The sequence below is a fragment of the Ambystoma mexicanum genome, chromosome 7p (assembly GCF_040938575.1).
Source record: "Ambystoma mexicanum isolate Mex_15411 chromosome 7p, UKY_AmexF1_1, whole genome shotgun sequence".
Taxonomy (NCBI): domain Eukaryota; kingdom Metazoa; phylum Chordata; class Amphibia; order Caudata; family Ambystomatidae; genus Ambystoma; species Ambystoma mexicanum.
Genome location: NC_090939.1, coordinates 452,738,195 through 452,754,152, shown reverse-complemented (window position 1 = coordinate 452,754,152; position 15,958 = coordinate 452,738,195). Strand labels below are relative to the sequence as shown.

Genomic DNA, 15,958 nt, shown 5'->3' with positions numbered 1-15,958 from the left:
TCACTCCACCCCCACCTAAAGCCCTGATGTAGTTAGAGATGGTATTTGGCAGAAGAGGCATCACTATGTCACAGGAGGATAGCTCAGCGGCAACATGCTCGCCTTGGAAGCTAGACGACACGGAGCAACACAGGTTCGATCCCCTGGTCCGCGCTTCGAAACCTTTGGGTATTAAGCGCGTTATAAATAACCTATCAGATTGTATCATATCACTTCCAGCTCAGCTTTAAATAATAGCCTGTCAAAACGATTTAGTTTAACAGAAAAGATATCACTCTTACCTCAGTTTCAAATGATAGTCAAAGACAGGCTGTTAACAGATGACATGTCACATAAAGGTGCTGATTACAGGGGGAAAGGCGGAAACTGCTCCCTTGGTTCTTTAGCAATGGTTGCAGTAGTCTCACTTTGCCCCCGTAGAATTGTTTAGTTTTCAGTTTCTGGCTGTACATCCCATTGGCGGCTGGTGAATTGTTTAATTGGAGGGGCGTACATATATTTCCCCCAATTATGTCAGTGTGATGGAGCATAGCGTGGGATCCTGAACCAATCAAGAGGCATTGGGGGGCTCCTCCCCCAACCCCAAAAGAACATTTGTAAAATAATGGCTTAAAATTGTGCATTTTACAGCACACCTTTTTCTTGAAAAATTGGGGGAAATGACAGTTTTCAATTGGTTGTGTTGGGTAACTCACGAAAAGAATCCAATAGATGCAAGTCACCAACTGTGCATAGGATCATTTCACCAACTCATTGTCATGATGCCTTTTGCGCACAGTAAAAAAAATCCTGTTCACGCTGGCTGTGCCCATACATTTCCATGCTCGCTGCACCAATATATGACAGTATTTCAATATAAGCACTTCTGAGGCTTGCGGAGCTGAATAGAATCACATGCTATGCATTGGCTGACATCTAGTGATAGGTTTGGAGTATTGCATCTTGTTTTTGATGTTCGAAAAGAGATGTTGACTGGGCGTTTTAGTAATGCTATCTTTTGTATAAAATGCAATGTACCCAGGATCCTTCACATGTCGAAATCTCTCAGATAGTTTTTTTCCGTCTTAGTGGCCGGTCGCTTCATGCAGAGTTTGTAGCTTTGCTACATTAATATTTGCTATTTTGTAAAATTATCTCCTCGTGACTTTCGACGGACGCTTCTTCGACACTAGTTCCGGCGAACGATTCATTGCTACCATTCGAGGACCTCATCAAAGTTTTACTTCTCGACGGCTGGCTGCGGGGTTCAGCCCTTGCAGTCGGGAGAGTAGGAGTTTCAACATTGTAATATTTCACCTAGAGAATGCTTCTTTTCACTTTATTTTATTTCTACATTTGTCTGGCTGCCGCAAAATTTTAATTTTAACAATGGAAAGGTGCCCTTTAAATTCAGTCCTTCCTGTAATATAAAATGTCCCTGGAAAGACTCATGGAGTGTGAAATAATTGGCTTCCTCAAGATCACTTGGTCCAGCGTTGCGCGTCCTGCAAACTCTTTCATCCTAAGATGCTAAAAGAGACGCTAAAAGAGAGGCTTACCAATCGGTGTCTGGCATACACATCATGCTGGCTTAGCGTTGCTGCCGAAGACATACAGGGGGAGCCAGTAGACTCCTGCGTGTCCCTCCACAGCCCTACTAGGCAAGCCGAAAGCTCTGCAACGGGTAAGTCGTCTGGCAACAGGGACACACAAGTGCATACACAAAAGCACACAACCCCAAGCCAACCTTTAACGGTATCGTCAAAGAATGCTCATACGGGGACATCAGTTTAGTTCAAACATTCGCCAATCTATCGAACCTCTATCGAACCGTTGCATTCGATTCACATGTTGCCGTGCCTAAAATCTCAGCGGTTACCGTCTCCATGCCATCAAAGCGGCCACCGAAACACCATTCCCACTCCGAACATGGGGGGTAAAAACACACAAAGGCACCAGTAACTACCTCAAGTTACACTAAGGCAACTTAGACATTGGGCCTCATTACGAGGCGGGCGTTAAGGGATTACCGGCATCGGTAATCCCTTACCGCCCTAGTACGAGTTCCCTTTGCGGGCCCTCCCTTAACGCCTGGTTTTTCCAGGTGTTAAGGACGGGACCCGCAAAGGGACTCTGGAGCTAATAACGGTACCGCAATTTGCGGTACCGTTATTAGCACCTTCCCCATTCCCATTGAGCCCTCTCAGGGCTCAAATGGGAATGGGGAAGGGCCCTGGTGAATGGGGAATTACCGGTCCCGCCAACCTTGGAATGGACAGGTAATTGCTCCATTCACCAGGGCGGAGTCGGAACGAGTTTGGAGGCAGCCATGGCGCTAATAGCGCCATGGCTACCTCCAACCTCTTAATGAGGCCCATTGTCCCAGTCCCTCCAAAGTAAGCGAAAGTCTATAGACCCAGAAGAAATTGTGTTTTCCCTCAGATACGCCTAGAACAGTTACATGGACAAATTAATAGTTTGAAATTACTATGGACAAACTGGAAGAGTTTGTCACTTTGATGGAAAGATATCCAATTCAACAAAATAAACTTCTTTTAGAAGAGGGGGCAACCACCTACTAAATCATTAATTGATGTTACTGAACAAACATCTGATATATTTCAGGATGATTTTTATTGTCACTGAGACCAGGCAGGTGAAGAGCAGGGTACATGGCAGGTGAATACCGATCATGGTATGTGGCCAAGTACTCCCACTTGTGATGAGGCAGATGAGCCAGATATTATCTTTCCAGACCCTGACCGCACAGATCTGCCCGTCGACTCATTTCATGTAGACAACCAGCTTCTTTTTAATACCTTGCTTAAAAGAGCAGCTGAACACTTCCAAATTCAGAACCAAAGATTCAGAACCAAACTGAAAAAATTCAGGTAAAGAAGATGTTTAAGCCTGCACCTTCTGACCGCCTTTACATTCGGGGCCACGTAACGCCTGACTCTGTAATACTTACAACTACTAGAAAACATGCTGGTGTTCCCTTGTCCAATGCAGAGGCACCTCCAGATAAGGAATGGGGATAATTGCCCAGAGTTTTTCAAGTGATTGAGTGGTCGATTACCCGACTTTGGTCTTTGTCCGTCGTCTTTCGTGATGTGTGAAGGTGTTTGTGTTGGAAAAGGGCGGGTAAAATGTTTGCCCATCCTACGGGGTAGGATGCGGAAAAAAGGTACAAGAAGGGGGATGCCGCGTCTCACCTGTTGGTGTCCCACTTTCAAGGTGATACTCCCTCACTGGTCATCCCCAGGAACTGGATCCAATAGCGATGGCCGTGTCCTGGCCATCTGGATGACAGATCCCTGGGCACTAGTAAGGGAGACACCTTCAGGTTTATCACATAGCCTTCCCCTACGCAAGGTGGAAATGCCTGTACTTTGTCCAGGTTTCTGGTTGGTAAAACCAGAGACGAGAGTTATCCAGGAACTCTTGCATATTACGCTGATTGGTTATGGTCGGAGTAGGTAGGGGTGGAATGGGTTCATTTTGTCTCTTTAAAATAGCCCATGAATTGGGGTTTAATGTCTGCTTTGGGTTCAATGTTTTCCCAGTTCCATATTGGGGAGTTTTCAGAATAGTCGTCGGTTTGCCATGATCTTTGGTGTAGAAAATCTCTGAAGGGGGGTGGAGGTTCTTGTAAGAGAGTAGAGAAGTTGGGGAAATCTCGCACCCAGAATGACTTCTTTGGGGAGTCCAGGAATTATAGCAGATATCTCGCAGGACTCGACTCGGATCTCAATGTGTACTGGTATTTTGGGATATACTTCATTCTCCATGTACACATGTCACTCTAACTAGGGTTGAGTTGTCTAGATCTTTTGTGGTAACTAAATCAGCCCGTATAGCGGTTTGCTTACTACCTGAGTGGATCAGCGATCACTTGCCTCCCATTCACCCAAGCCTTTTCATAGGTAAACTCAACAGGAGTTTGACACAGGCAGATGCTGAAAGTTTCTAGCTCTTCCTCAGGTTCTTTCCATTCTTTGCCCTTCAAACAGCCTATTTCCAATGGTTCGTCTTTTATATTGTTTGGACAGTGTCTAGCTAGATGTCCTGTTTCTCTACGAGAAACGCAGATCAAAAGAGGTGGTCTACTTCCTCTTAACTCCTCCTTTCTACTTTCATCCTTAGCCTTTGGGTCAATTTTCCTACTTTCTATTCTCTCCTGTGATATTCCTTCTTTGATCCTCTGTAGTCCCCCTTGTTTATCTACTCATTGAGGTTGAATTCGATGGATGGACTTATGGTCTTTCTGTTCTTCCCATTGATGGGCCAAATGGAAGTGTTTAGCTGCATCCGAATGGTTCTGTGCAGTCTCAGTGGCCGTGGCTAGAGTAGGCCGATTTTAACTGGAGGACACATTTTTGCTAGACGGGAGGTAAAGAATTTGTGAATTATTCTAAGATATTCATTTCTGTTAGTTCTTCTAAGGACTTATTAATCCATAGGGCCATTGTGTTTTTAATGTGTTTGCCTAGTTCTAAAGGGGTTTCCCTTGGGTTTAATTTTATCGCTTGTAATTTTTGTCGGTAAAAATTACAGGCCTGCCCCACTCTTTTTAGTAACCCTTCTGTGATCGGTAGAAAAGCGGCTCCCTGTGTAATGTTAACTAGTTGAAAGGAAGTTTGGAGTTCGCCTTTAAATAAGGGTCCCAAATAGCATCTTTTCAGGTTTTCTTCCCATTGTAGTTGATTGGCCAGGCGTACAAAATTTAGAAAAGAAATTCCTAAATCCTCATCTTCAAGATATGGCTGAAGTACGCCCTGTGGTAGTAATGGCCTGGTTTGTAATTTAATTAACTTTGTTAAATTTTCTTGGAGCCGATTTTCTTCCTGTATTTAATTGGCCGCTAATTGGGCAATGACGTTGGCTAAGTCGGCCATTTCTTCTGGTCGTGTAAGGGTGCCTACTGTGGTATCTGAATTTGAAAAGAAACCGCTCTCGATTCCGTCAGATAAGGTTTCAAAATACTCCTAATCTGAGTCTGTCAAAAGAGTATGTTGGGGAAAATGTGTTATTAACCCAGAGGGTCCCGCAACGGATGAAGTTTGGGTCCCAAAAACAAAGGGTTCGGATGCAGGGAGATTCAGAGCACTAGGTTCAATAAAAGAAAAAAACAGTCGTACCTTGAGGATTATTCGGTCCCAAGGCTGTATGGTGTAATGTGAGAGAGGAAGTGTATCTAATAACACGTGTGTTTTAAAGAATAGATCTTGTTGACTTGGTGGAATACACAACTGAGACCACAGCACCTCTTCCACTGTGGATATGAAATCAGAATCTAGGAGAACAACTATTTTATTTTCCCCTTCCGGTGGTACCATAAATATTAGCATGGGTTTCAATTTTGTTGAATCATGTCCTACCCTGACACCATATGTAAGGAACACATGGTGGCACCAGTAAAGACAGACACAAGTGATAACAGTTCAAGGGTGTTTATAAAACTGTATATGCGGGTTGGTAAAATGCCTAATCTAAACCTAAGATGGGAGGAAGCTAACGCCATCAAATAATAATAAGGCTGTCCTGGTGGAGTCTTGTCAAATAAAAGGGCTTATACTAAGAAAAACCTATTGCCAATCCTTAGGCTAAATACAGAGTGTGGGATAGAGTTCACAGGAAAGAAAGAAGTGTTCACAAATAATAAGTCTGGATTTGGTAGTCGGGGTCTCCCTTCCCCATGTTTTGAGCACGGGACAAGGCGAGACTCCGGAGCACAGCACACGCTCAGGCTTTCCCTGCACGAGCTAACACTTCCGCTTTCAACTATCAGAGCCTTCGGGTAAGTCTCTTTTCTACTAAAAGTCTCTTGCCTTTGAGGATTTTATGTGTTCCAAAATAATAAAAGTTCCTTTCTGCTTGCACGTTCGGCGATGCCTTTTCACCCTTGGATCCCCCTCTTCCGGGCTCAGATCCCTCCCAAATATCAGCCTCCCTCTGTCAGGTTCTCTACGGCGTTTAACACAATCTCCTTTGTGCCATCCACAAATCTTAATGTCTTTTTAAACCGTTCACTGTGGACAACCCTCTGCCGGGTTCATTCTCATCAACACACTATACATTGGAACTTCAGACTTTGCCCCCTGTTCATCGGTATCCCTCTGTCGGGTTCACTCTTGACAACCTTTGTATTTCACACAGTTCTTACGATGCAGTATTCACTTCCCTTAGCTTTATCTACATTTGTCAGTCAAAGACTTTCGACTGTATGGAGGATTTTACTAGACCCCTCTATGACCACTTTGACCCTCTTCTTGTGCCATTCCCAAAGCCTTCTGGTAACGGTAGTTTCAACCATAGGTTAATCGCCCAGAATTTCTCAAGTGAACACCCACATGGTGCCTAACTCCTCTGTAGCTGGTTTTCCCCTCTCGTATCAAACAAACAGTTCTTTGTACTTTTTTCAATTAGCCGTTTTGCTACTTTTGTTCAAACAGTTTGGTTTCTTATCAGCTCTCCCCTCGACTCACTGGCTGGGATGAACCGCTTGGCTTTTTCTTGTCTCTGGAGTCAAGACCGGTACCACGGTGGCAAGCGCCTCCCCTCGGCTTGGTTATCAGCAGAGGAGGGCCACATGTACCTTTGACATCTGCAGCAACACACGCTGGCTATTGTTCGCAGTCTTATGATTCCTTGTGTGAAGGTTTCACGAGCCTGGCTTGGAAAGTGCAAGGTCACTTCACGCCTTGTCACCCTCTCAGGTTCGCGCCGTCTTTCTCCTCCTCTTGAACTGCCATGCTGAGTTAGCTCTCTCGTTGTGCGGTCTGCCTTGCTCGTATTGTGCTCTCGTGCTCCAATTTTTATCCCTGTGGGGAGCGAAAAGGGCCACTGGGTGTGTGTGATGCTGGTCAATTGCCTGACTTTGTCTGACCCTGGCGTTGGAAAATATTGGGTAAATGGCTTTGGTATTTGTCTGTCGTCTTTCGTGATGTGTGAAAGTGTTTGTGTCGGTAAGGGGGGTGGGAGGGTAGAATGTTTGCATATCCTATGGGTCAGGATGGGGAAAAGGTAGAAGGAGGGGGATACCGCATCTCACCCATTGGTGACCCACTTTCACTCCCCAAGGACCCCCCGTCCAGGTGATCCTCCCTCAGTGGTCCACCCCAGGAACTGGATCCAATAGCGATGGCCGTGTCCTGGCCACCTGGATGACAGATCCCCGGGGACTAATATGTGAGACACTTTCAGGTTTCTCACACCACCACCTGCTCCACTATGAACCCTACCCAGTCAGCCAGTTCAGCCAGAATTTTAAAAAGGTTTCACACAGCCATTGCCCTCACTCTGCATCATCAATCTGGGTATGGACTCCCTGATGCATCTGCCTTGTCCTCCCTGATCTTGGTCCATCTAACAATATTTGCTGCTGCTAGCAGCAGCACCCTTCACCCATCTGACCCGAACACCTAAATGGGCTCGCCACACACACAGCAAGCAGGTCAACCTGCACCTCCACAATACCCTCCTCTGAGCTGTCAACCTCTGTCACAGATAATACTGTCTGAAACATCCCGGCACAGTAGCCACACACTCCTCACTTTTGAGCCTACCACCTCGCTCCAACAGCCTAACAAACCCTTCTTAGTAAATGGAATAGATGTAAGCCGTATGTAGTGCCACACACCTTGTTTTAGAGATATGAGGCTACTGATTGGCACACTCCAAGAATTTTGAGGCATCCAATTAGTGCCTCAGGTCATCACAAGGCTCCGTCCATTTCGAGATTTCAGTGCCAGTTTAGGCTTTAGAAAGCCCTCACCTTAAAGATTTGAGAGGCCCATCTGTCTTATTTTGGATCACGGTGTGCCTTCAGACGGTGGTCTCATTGCCTCACTTGTGCTGCATGTGATGATAGGCAATCTATAATAAAGCTGCATGGGCCCCCGCCGTTTACTTGCATTTTTTGCATGCAACTGACTCCACTCTGAAAATTTGTATTTTTAAACAGTCTTTAAGATGTAGATGTCCTCCTTGGATTTCCTTAGGCTCTGCCTTTTTGCTTATGTATAAATGATCACACGGGTGCTTGTGACCCTTGATATGGAGTTTGTACCTAGGGTGTCTGCAAGAGTTTTGGTAAAGTGCTTATTGCACTCACTAACGATGGTGACGTAAGAGTGTCTCTACCCCACCCATGCTTCTATGCAAGTCTCCACCACAGTGACATTGCAGCTTGGAGTCGTCCCACGTCAGGTCCATTGGTAAAAGATGCAAGACATCCTGCTGCAGGAGTGCATCTACTTTAAATCCCCTCTTGATGCAAAGAGCATTTATTATGGTCCAAGCACTAACGCATGGAAAATCCAGTCCCTGTACTAGGGAAGTTCTTGAAGGTCCTGCTCTCATCGAAGACCTCATTCCCGGCTGACCTGGACATTTCCTGGCAATCACTGCTGACAATTTTCCAGTCGGCCGCTCCAGTGGCTTCTGTTCCAGGCTCAGTTGAGTCTTTGCTGCACAGTGCAGATGGATCTAAGAATTCACTTCTGCGTGGCCACAATCGCGGAGTCTGACTCCATCATAATACCAATCGGTGTCTGTGTGTAAACACTAATGATAATCATACCTTTGCTATCCTTCCTGCCAAGATTGGTGCCATCTCTGGCGGCAGTATTTGCTTCATCTGCGGGAGACTTTGCCCCCTCCATCATGGGGCAAGATTTGGCATAAGCTTTTCTTTGCATGGTCTGTCTTGCAGAACTTTCACGTTTAGGGTATTCATTCTTTGCAACCTGTTGCCGACCAACCTGAGTTATGATCTGCATTGATATACTTTCAAAAGATGAGGAATCTAAAAGATGAGGATTCTACAAAAGATCCAGTAGAAGAACAAATTGCTTAGCACTAGTTGTGTTCTTTCTAATGTAAACCGGCTCCTCCCATAGATGCCTAATTGCCCTGCGCCCCACCCCTTTGTTGACTGGAATACTGTGGGCCTCATTACGACTTTGGAGGTAGCCATGGTGCTATTAGCACCATGGCTGTCTCCAAAATCGTGTCCGGGTTCTGTGAATGGGGAATTACCGGGTCATTCCAACCTGGGAGGACCCGGCAGTTCCTCATTCACAAAACCAATCCCCATTCGAGCCCCCATAGGGCTCAATGGGAATGGGGATGGAGCTAATAACGGGCCCGTTAATAACAGGCCCGTTATTAGCTCCTTGGTCCCCTTGCAGAACCCGCTAAGAACGTCTGGTCTGACCAGACGTTCTGTGCGGGTCCCGCAAGGGAACCTCGTAATAGGGAGGAATGGGTTTACTGGCACCATTAACGGTGCCAGTAAACCCATTCCTCCAACCTCGTAATGAGGCCCTGTGTGTACTTGTACCCTGTTGTGCTCTTCATGTCATTTTGTGAAATCCACTGGGTCTAAGGTATGGGGCACTGTTTAGCTCCATATATTTACCCATACTATACTATGTCGTATCCAGTGCCAGCGGCATGATGGATGCTGCGTATAAAATGGTTTTAAGCCTCACCCACACATGTTAAAAAATGTTCAGTTCCGTTCTGCACCAGGAGTTTTCAAAAGATAAGTAATTCAGAAAGGACATTAGTGAAAGGAAGTAATTTGCTCTACTATAGTCTATCGCAGCACATCCAAGGTTTGCTTGCTGTCTGGGATATAAGACATTCAAATCTTTATTTAACCTGTTTTAATCTGGTTATTGCCAACTGCATTGTGTGTTCCTCATGTGTGGGATCCTCTCTACGGGATCTCATGACATCTTGAAACGTACTCTATTGAATGTTAGCCGCTGCCTGCATGATGAAATGTCTTTACTCCTTTTCGAGGTGAAATAAGTGGGCAATTCTTTGTTTTACAGATTTGGGATTGTCGCCACATCTCACGGCTATCATGGCAGGTTCACAGCCTGTCGGCTACAGTAGTAGCACTGGGGACACTGGTTTCAGTTGCTCACAGGAGTCGGGTAATCTCATTTTATTGAAAAGACCGTTTAAAGATGCTTGTGCATGTTGGTATGTTTAGGAATGTAATATTGGAACTCTTAAACGTTTTCTCAGTGTACTGCTTTACAGACCTCTATTGATTTAATAAGACATTGATTCATACACCTCCAGTTTTAAGTAGAGTTGTTAATTTACGATTTCCATCACTTAAGATATATTCAAAATAATTAAAGAAACTTAGATTGCATGTTTTTCAGAAGATGTACAGTTTCTTTCTGATGTATTCCTCCCTGTAGCTCCAATTAATAATTTAGTGTTTCTTCCTCTGATATACCCATTCAGTTTTCCCTTTCCTTTTTGCACCATTTGATTTGATCAAATATATGTTTGCTTTCAGGCACTGATGTGATGCTGCTTGAAGATTGTTCAGATAGTACGCAGCAAGCAGACTATGTTTACCCCAACCGGAGGAGAAGTTCAGTGACCTTTGAGGATGAGGTTGAGCAACTTAAAGGTGCGTTTTAATTTATTTAGTTGTATACTTTATATTCACAAGCTGTGATGTGAGACGTCCTTTTGCACTTCTTGGTTAAGAGACACATCATTTTTTAAATGAATCCACAATTGGTGCAAAGGAGTCTTATTCACTCCACTGGCTCACAAATAAAGAGCAGCTTGTACAACACAAATGTCTGAAGTTTCCTAAGATCTAGCGTGTTTAGGAATGTGTAAACCTTCCAAATGTCCTCTCCTAAGTGCTCTTTGGCATACAGGCAGAGCCAGTCCTAGATCATTTAATTACTGGGGATCACACTTGTCTGTGCATATGTTACAACAGAAATATGCTCTTTACTAATTCACTGAGCAAATCTTAAACCAGACCCTATAAACCATGTTTCTTCGTAGACCACTTTAAAAATTATGTTACGACAAAAGAGTATTAAAATACATTCAATAAAAGAGTAAGCAATTGTAATTCATATTCCTTAAAACGGATTATCATACTTACTTGCATTTGTGCATTATCAAATTACTCAACCTAATTCAGTTAACAGATAAAAAGCTACAAAGGGCTAAAAAAGAAGTAGAGAGTATTCTTGCAGCCCTATCCACAAAACAAGGTTCATAACATTGTGATGATTCTTCACAGGCGGGTTAAACATCGTCTACATTTCCAGGGTACCTAAGCACAATTTTTCACCTTCGCAGCCAAGCTCGATGGATGCAACAAGCTACGCACAACACAGAATAAGGGCTAAGAGTGCCTTTGCAAAATTCCAAAGCATTCGCCATCGATCAAATACCCTCTCTCTTCAACAATGGTTTAAAGTATCTTTTTCTCTCAGATTTCAGCCTTTCACACACACATAGAAAATGGGCAATGGTTTCCTCTCCTTGGTTACAAATAGGGCAGATACCATCCCCTCCAACTTTCCAAGATCTTGTGAAGGTAGCAATCTGCAAAGTCCCTAGCCCAAAACTGACAAAAATGTCTCGCGCAAGAGGGGGTGGGCGCTCAAGTAATCTAAATAGTCTTCTTGGCCAAAATCTGCCTTACACGCCAGATAATCGGGACCTAATTTTAGGACTTTGGCAGCTTCCACCAGGTTTATCCTTGCTAGGGTGATTGCTTTTTCTTTTATTCTACCTTTGGTGCTCACTGCAATCGAAAGGGGGTCTTCCCAGAATGAATCTTTGTTCATGCAATACAATGTTTTCTTAACATGCATTACTCAAGGAATACTTTTACTTCCATCTATATCCAGTTTGTTTCAAAACATCTCAATCCTTTCCAAGACCTTCGGTGCACCATAGCTTTATCAATTTTCATTTTTTTGAATTCATGAAAAAGAGAGGCAGAATCTTGACATCCAGTCAGGCAAATACATTCCTCATTCCTTTTTCTCCCCTGTAGAGCGACACTGGTAGAACAGTTGGCTGTAGTAGGCAGGAAAAGTTCCCAGTTTTCTCTAGACAAGTAGTCTAGCCAAGGTTTTCAGGTAATAAATAACTAACTTGTAATTTGTGTGGGTAGGGGCTCCCATTCCCCAGCCACCCTCCCCACCCCCCACTATAAAATGCCATTTTCCGTCACATTCTTTGCAGCCATTTGCTGGTCAAAGGTGTTGCAGCCTGTTTCCATTGACTGGCTATTTCTTATTTAACCACCAAGGGTAGTTGGACTACCATTGTATCTGCAGTAAAACCTTGAATCCTTACCAAAGGATCCAGTTGCCTCGTTTATGGAGTACAGCATCTCTTCTTTTTTTCCATAATGTTGTCTAGTTAAGTGGCACCAACACATGTGAAAATGATTTGCAACAAGCCACATTTTGCTGAGTAGCATCCTTTAGTTATGTTAGGATATTTGATATTTGTAAAGCGTCTACTGCCATTTCTATGGCTTCAAAGCTCTGTGAAGTGGAAGGCCCTTTAGAAGACCATAGTCTGCAAACATGGAAATAAAGAGCATTACATTGCATGTGATTAGTAATTAGAATTGGGTGACCATTCAATCACTAGCAGAGATGACTACTGTGAAACATTATAAAAATCATGCAGAGCATTGTTTTCAGGCAGTGATGACTGCTATGTCAGTGCCATTGCATTGTTTTCGTGGGACCGGTCAAGAGCCAAATTACACTTTCGTTGTGTATCTAGAGTTTCTATAGGCTCTCGTGGTTCAGGAGCAGCAGCCATGATGGTTGTGCAGTGTAAGTAACACAAGAAGCTCTCCAAGTAGGTTCTGGAGGAATTGAGACCTCTTGGGTGAGCGTCCTATTCCATGTTAATGCACCCTGTTATTTTCGTGGCACAGGAACAGTGTTGAGCACTGACAAGGCTGCTGCAGGTCTTTCTTACGGGTGTTGCAGAATGCTGGCAGGCACCGCAGGGATACTGCACGGTCATTGTAAGATGTTGATCCGAGATGGTAGGAACTGGACCAAAAGGGATAAAGAACCCAGCAAATCTAGCTAGGAGCAGGCAACAAGTGGAATGCAGTAAGTTCAGGCAACAAGGAGACCACAGCGGGTTAAAAGAAGGGCAAGAGATCCAAATGAGAGAGCAGAGCAGAACAGAAAGGCCAAGGCCAGAACAGCAGAGAAGTCTGGGTCCCAGGAGGGGCAGAAGGAAAGCCGGAACTCTGGAATAATATGGCCAGGGCTGGAGGAAACTGCAGAGTTGGTAAGGAGCGTTAAGACGCCCCGACCTCCAACACTGTTCTGCTTTTGTAGCACATTATCACGTTGTATCATGATGCACGCCGCCATGGTATCCAGGGATGCTCAATGGCCTTACAGGTAGCCAGGCATGGTGACTCCGCACCTCGCTGGAATAACATGGGAGGAGCCACCACTGTCGATAGAGCTACCATAAAAAAGCAGGTAAGTGAGGCCATTCTACGAGCGGCGAGGACTTTATGCACGTGGCAGGCCTAACACCCTCCACCCATGGGGGCACCAGACTTCCAAGGGAAACAACAACAAAAAACTCCAAACTAAATGAGGAGCATGAACATGAGAAGCAGGTTCCCAAGAGAGATCACACAGAGCATAACACACCCATTCCACCCAAAAAGAAACCTGAGAGTCACAGATCGCTTGGACCTCGTGCTTGGGTTGACCATCGCGCAAAACAAGGGGCGGCTTAGAGGCAAGGTGAACATGGGGGTCTGATACAAAGGGCTTCAAAAGAGACATGGAAAACAGGGTGGATATGCCAAGAACAGGGCAGATCCAACTGAAAAGCCACCAGCGACACACAGTGAGAGAAATACGGAACGGCACAAGGAAACGAGGGGCAAGTTTCAAGGACAGAATCTGTAAAGGTAGTTTCTTTGAAGAAAGCGACACTCGCTGACCCAACTGGAGACCTGATTCAGGGTCGTTTCTTGTCCAATGCTTCCTGTAGTGCTTGGATCACCAATCAGGATGTAGATTGTACTTCAGACATTCGAGCATCAACTGATGGTACTGAGCCAGGTATGACCTGCTGAAGTGGTAACAAATGTGGATGGAACAAACAGAACCGAAACCGTATGGATGAAACCTTTAAAATCCAAACCCAGAGACTCCACGTGCGGAGTACCACAAGGATCATCCTGTTCGCCGCTTCTATTCAACATCTACATGTACCTATTAATCAAACTCACCAAGAAACACGGCCTCACATGCTACAACTACGCCGATGATACTCAAATAATCTTCAACATACAAGACACCCGAGAAGAAAACACGACTCTAGAGAATTGCCTTTGTGAGATATTCAACTGGATGAACCTCAACCATTTCAAAATCAACCCAGGCAAAACAGAGATTATGATTGTTTCAAAAAAGGGAGGAGACATCAGCTACATCCCCTGGCCAAGAGAACTCGGCACCACACCAGAACCATCATCAACTGTAAAAAACCTAGGTATCCTGATGGATAACAACCTCACTCTAGAGCCACAAGTAAACTCTCTACTCAAGAAATGTTTCTTCCTCTTGCGAGCATCAAAAAAGATCCTACCCTTCCTGTCATTCGCCAACAAATCACTTACCATCATCGCTCTGATCATGTCCAAAGTAGGCTACGCCAATAGCCTATACCTGGGCATGCCTGAACGACTTCTAAAAAAAACTACAACACATACAAAATGCAGCAGCCAGACTCCTCCTCAAGGTACCAAGAAGAGAACATATCACACCCGCGTTAAAAATATACAAGCCCAGCACCCAAGAAGGAGAATAGACACCCAACCCACATCTACCTACCTTCAGCATCAGAACACCAACAGAAATGGCTAGAATAGAACGATGAGGAGCAATCAGAACACTTACAAAGCACGTTAGAACAGCACAGGGAGCGCCCCACTCAAACTAAACCCTGCCAGGCCTAGCCTTTTGCCCACCCCGATGAAACGGGGAGGATTGGCGAGTGCCACACTCGGACAGACTTGGGAACTTCTGTTCCAACTTCCGACTAACAAAAAAACTCAGCTTTTCTGCAGACTGATCTCACTCAAAAATCTCACACAACCATCTCTCGCACAACAACCCGCACGCACTTAACAACACCGCAACACCAACAGCACACGAGGACTGACAACGATCCAATACTCGCACCAAAGCTCAGCACCCAGTGTATACCGAGTTGAAGCTGCCAACAGAACACCACTGCTCTCACTATCCTACACCCGCTTCACCTACTAACCCAACCCATCTTCTCATTTGCAGATCTGCCAGAGCGCCTGGGGACCAACTCCGTTGGTGACGGTGCGCGGTACAAATCCCTTTAACAGTTAACATTTAACATTTACCCAGTGGAAGAGTGGCATGCTTTGCTATATGCCACCTCTGCCATATCCAGCAAGGATGCCCAGTGGTATTGCACAGCATTGGCGTAGCAACGTAGATACTGCTCCAGGGCCTGGTTGACTCCCTCTGTTTGACCTTTGCTCTGTGGGTGGTATCTTGAGCTGAGAGCACGGTTAATGCCAACACAAGTACAAAGTACTTTCCAAAAGCGGGAGATGAATTGTGGCCCACGATCAGAAATTATTTTACTAGGGAGACCATAAAGATGATAAACTTTGTGGAAAAAAGACCAGGACATTTGACTAGCAGCAGGTACTTGAAGAAAAGGGACAAAATGAGCCATTTTAGTGAAACTGTCAAAGGATTACCATGATGCACGTAAATCCCTTTAACAGTGATAAATCTGCGATAGTCATTTGAGGTGGTATGCCAGGGTTATGCAGGTGGACATAACCCAAAAGGCCTTCTGCGAGGCATCTTGGTTTGCACACAAACTGGGTACAACAACATATATTGAGTCACTTGCTTGGCTATGCAGGCTTCCACAATTGTCGAGAAGTTAGTTCCAATGTCGCCTTTATACCTCCAGTGGCCTCCTATGCTAGAGTCATAAAAGCAGGACAGGGTACCCATACGTAAAGCAATGGGAAGCACATACATCTAGATGTCATCCCTACAGTGCAGGAGGGCCACCATACTCGGATCGCCTGGGGCCATGCCCACAACACCTTCTTTTTCTTCGGCCCTGG

At 44.9% G+C, this 15,958-nt stretch overlaps 1 protein-coding gene across 1 annotated transcript in view; it reads left to right on the top strand.

Moving 5' to 3' along the window:
• Window positions 1-15,958, top strand: part of GPR161 (G protein-coupled receptor 161) — a 199,587-nt gene that overhangs the window by 107,108 nt on the left and 76,521 nt on the right. Inside the window, exons 4-5 of the mRNA XM_069636471.1 lie at window positions 9,825-9,929; window positions 10,307-10,423. Coding sequence (XP_069492572.1) covers window positions 9,825-9,929; window positions 10,307-10,423 — 222 coding nt within the window. The remainder of the gene's footprint in view (window positions 1-9,824; window positions 9,930-10,306; window positions 10,424-15,958) is intronic.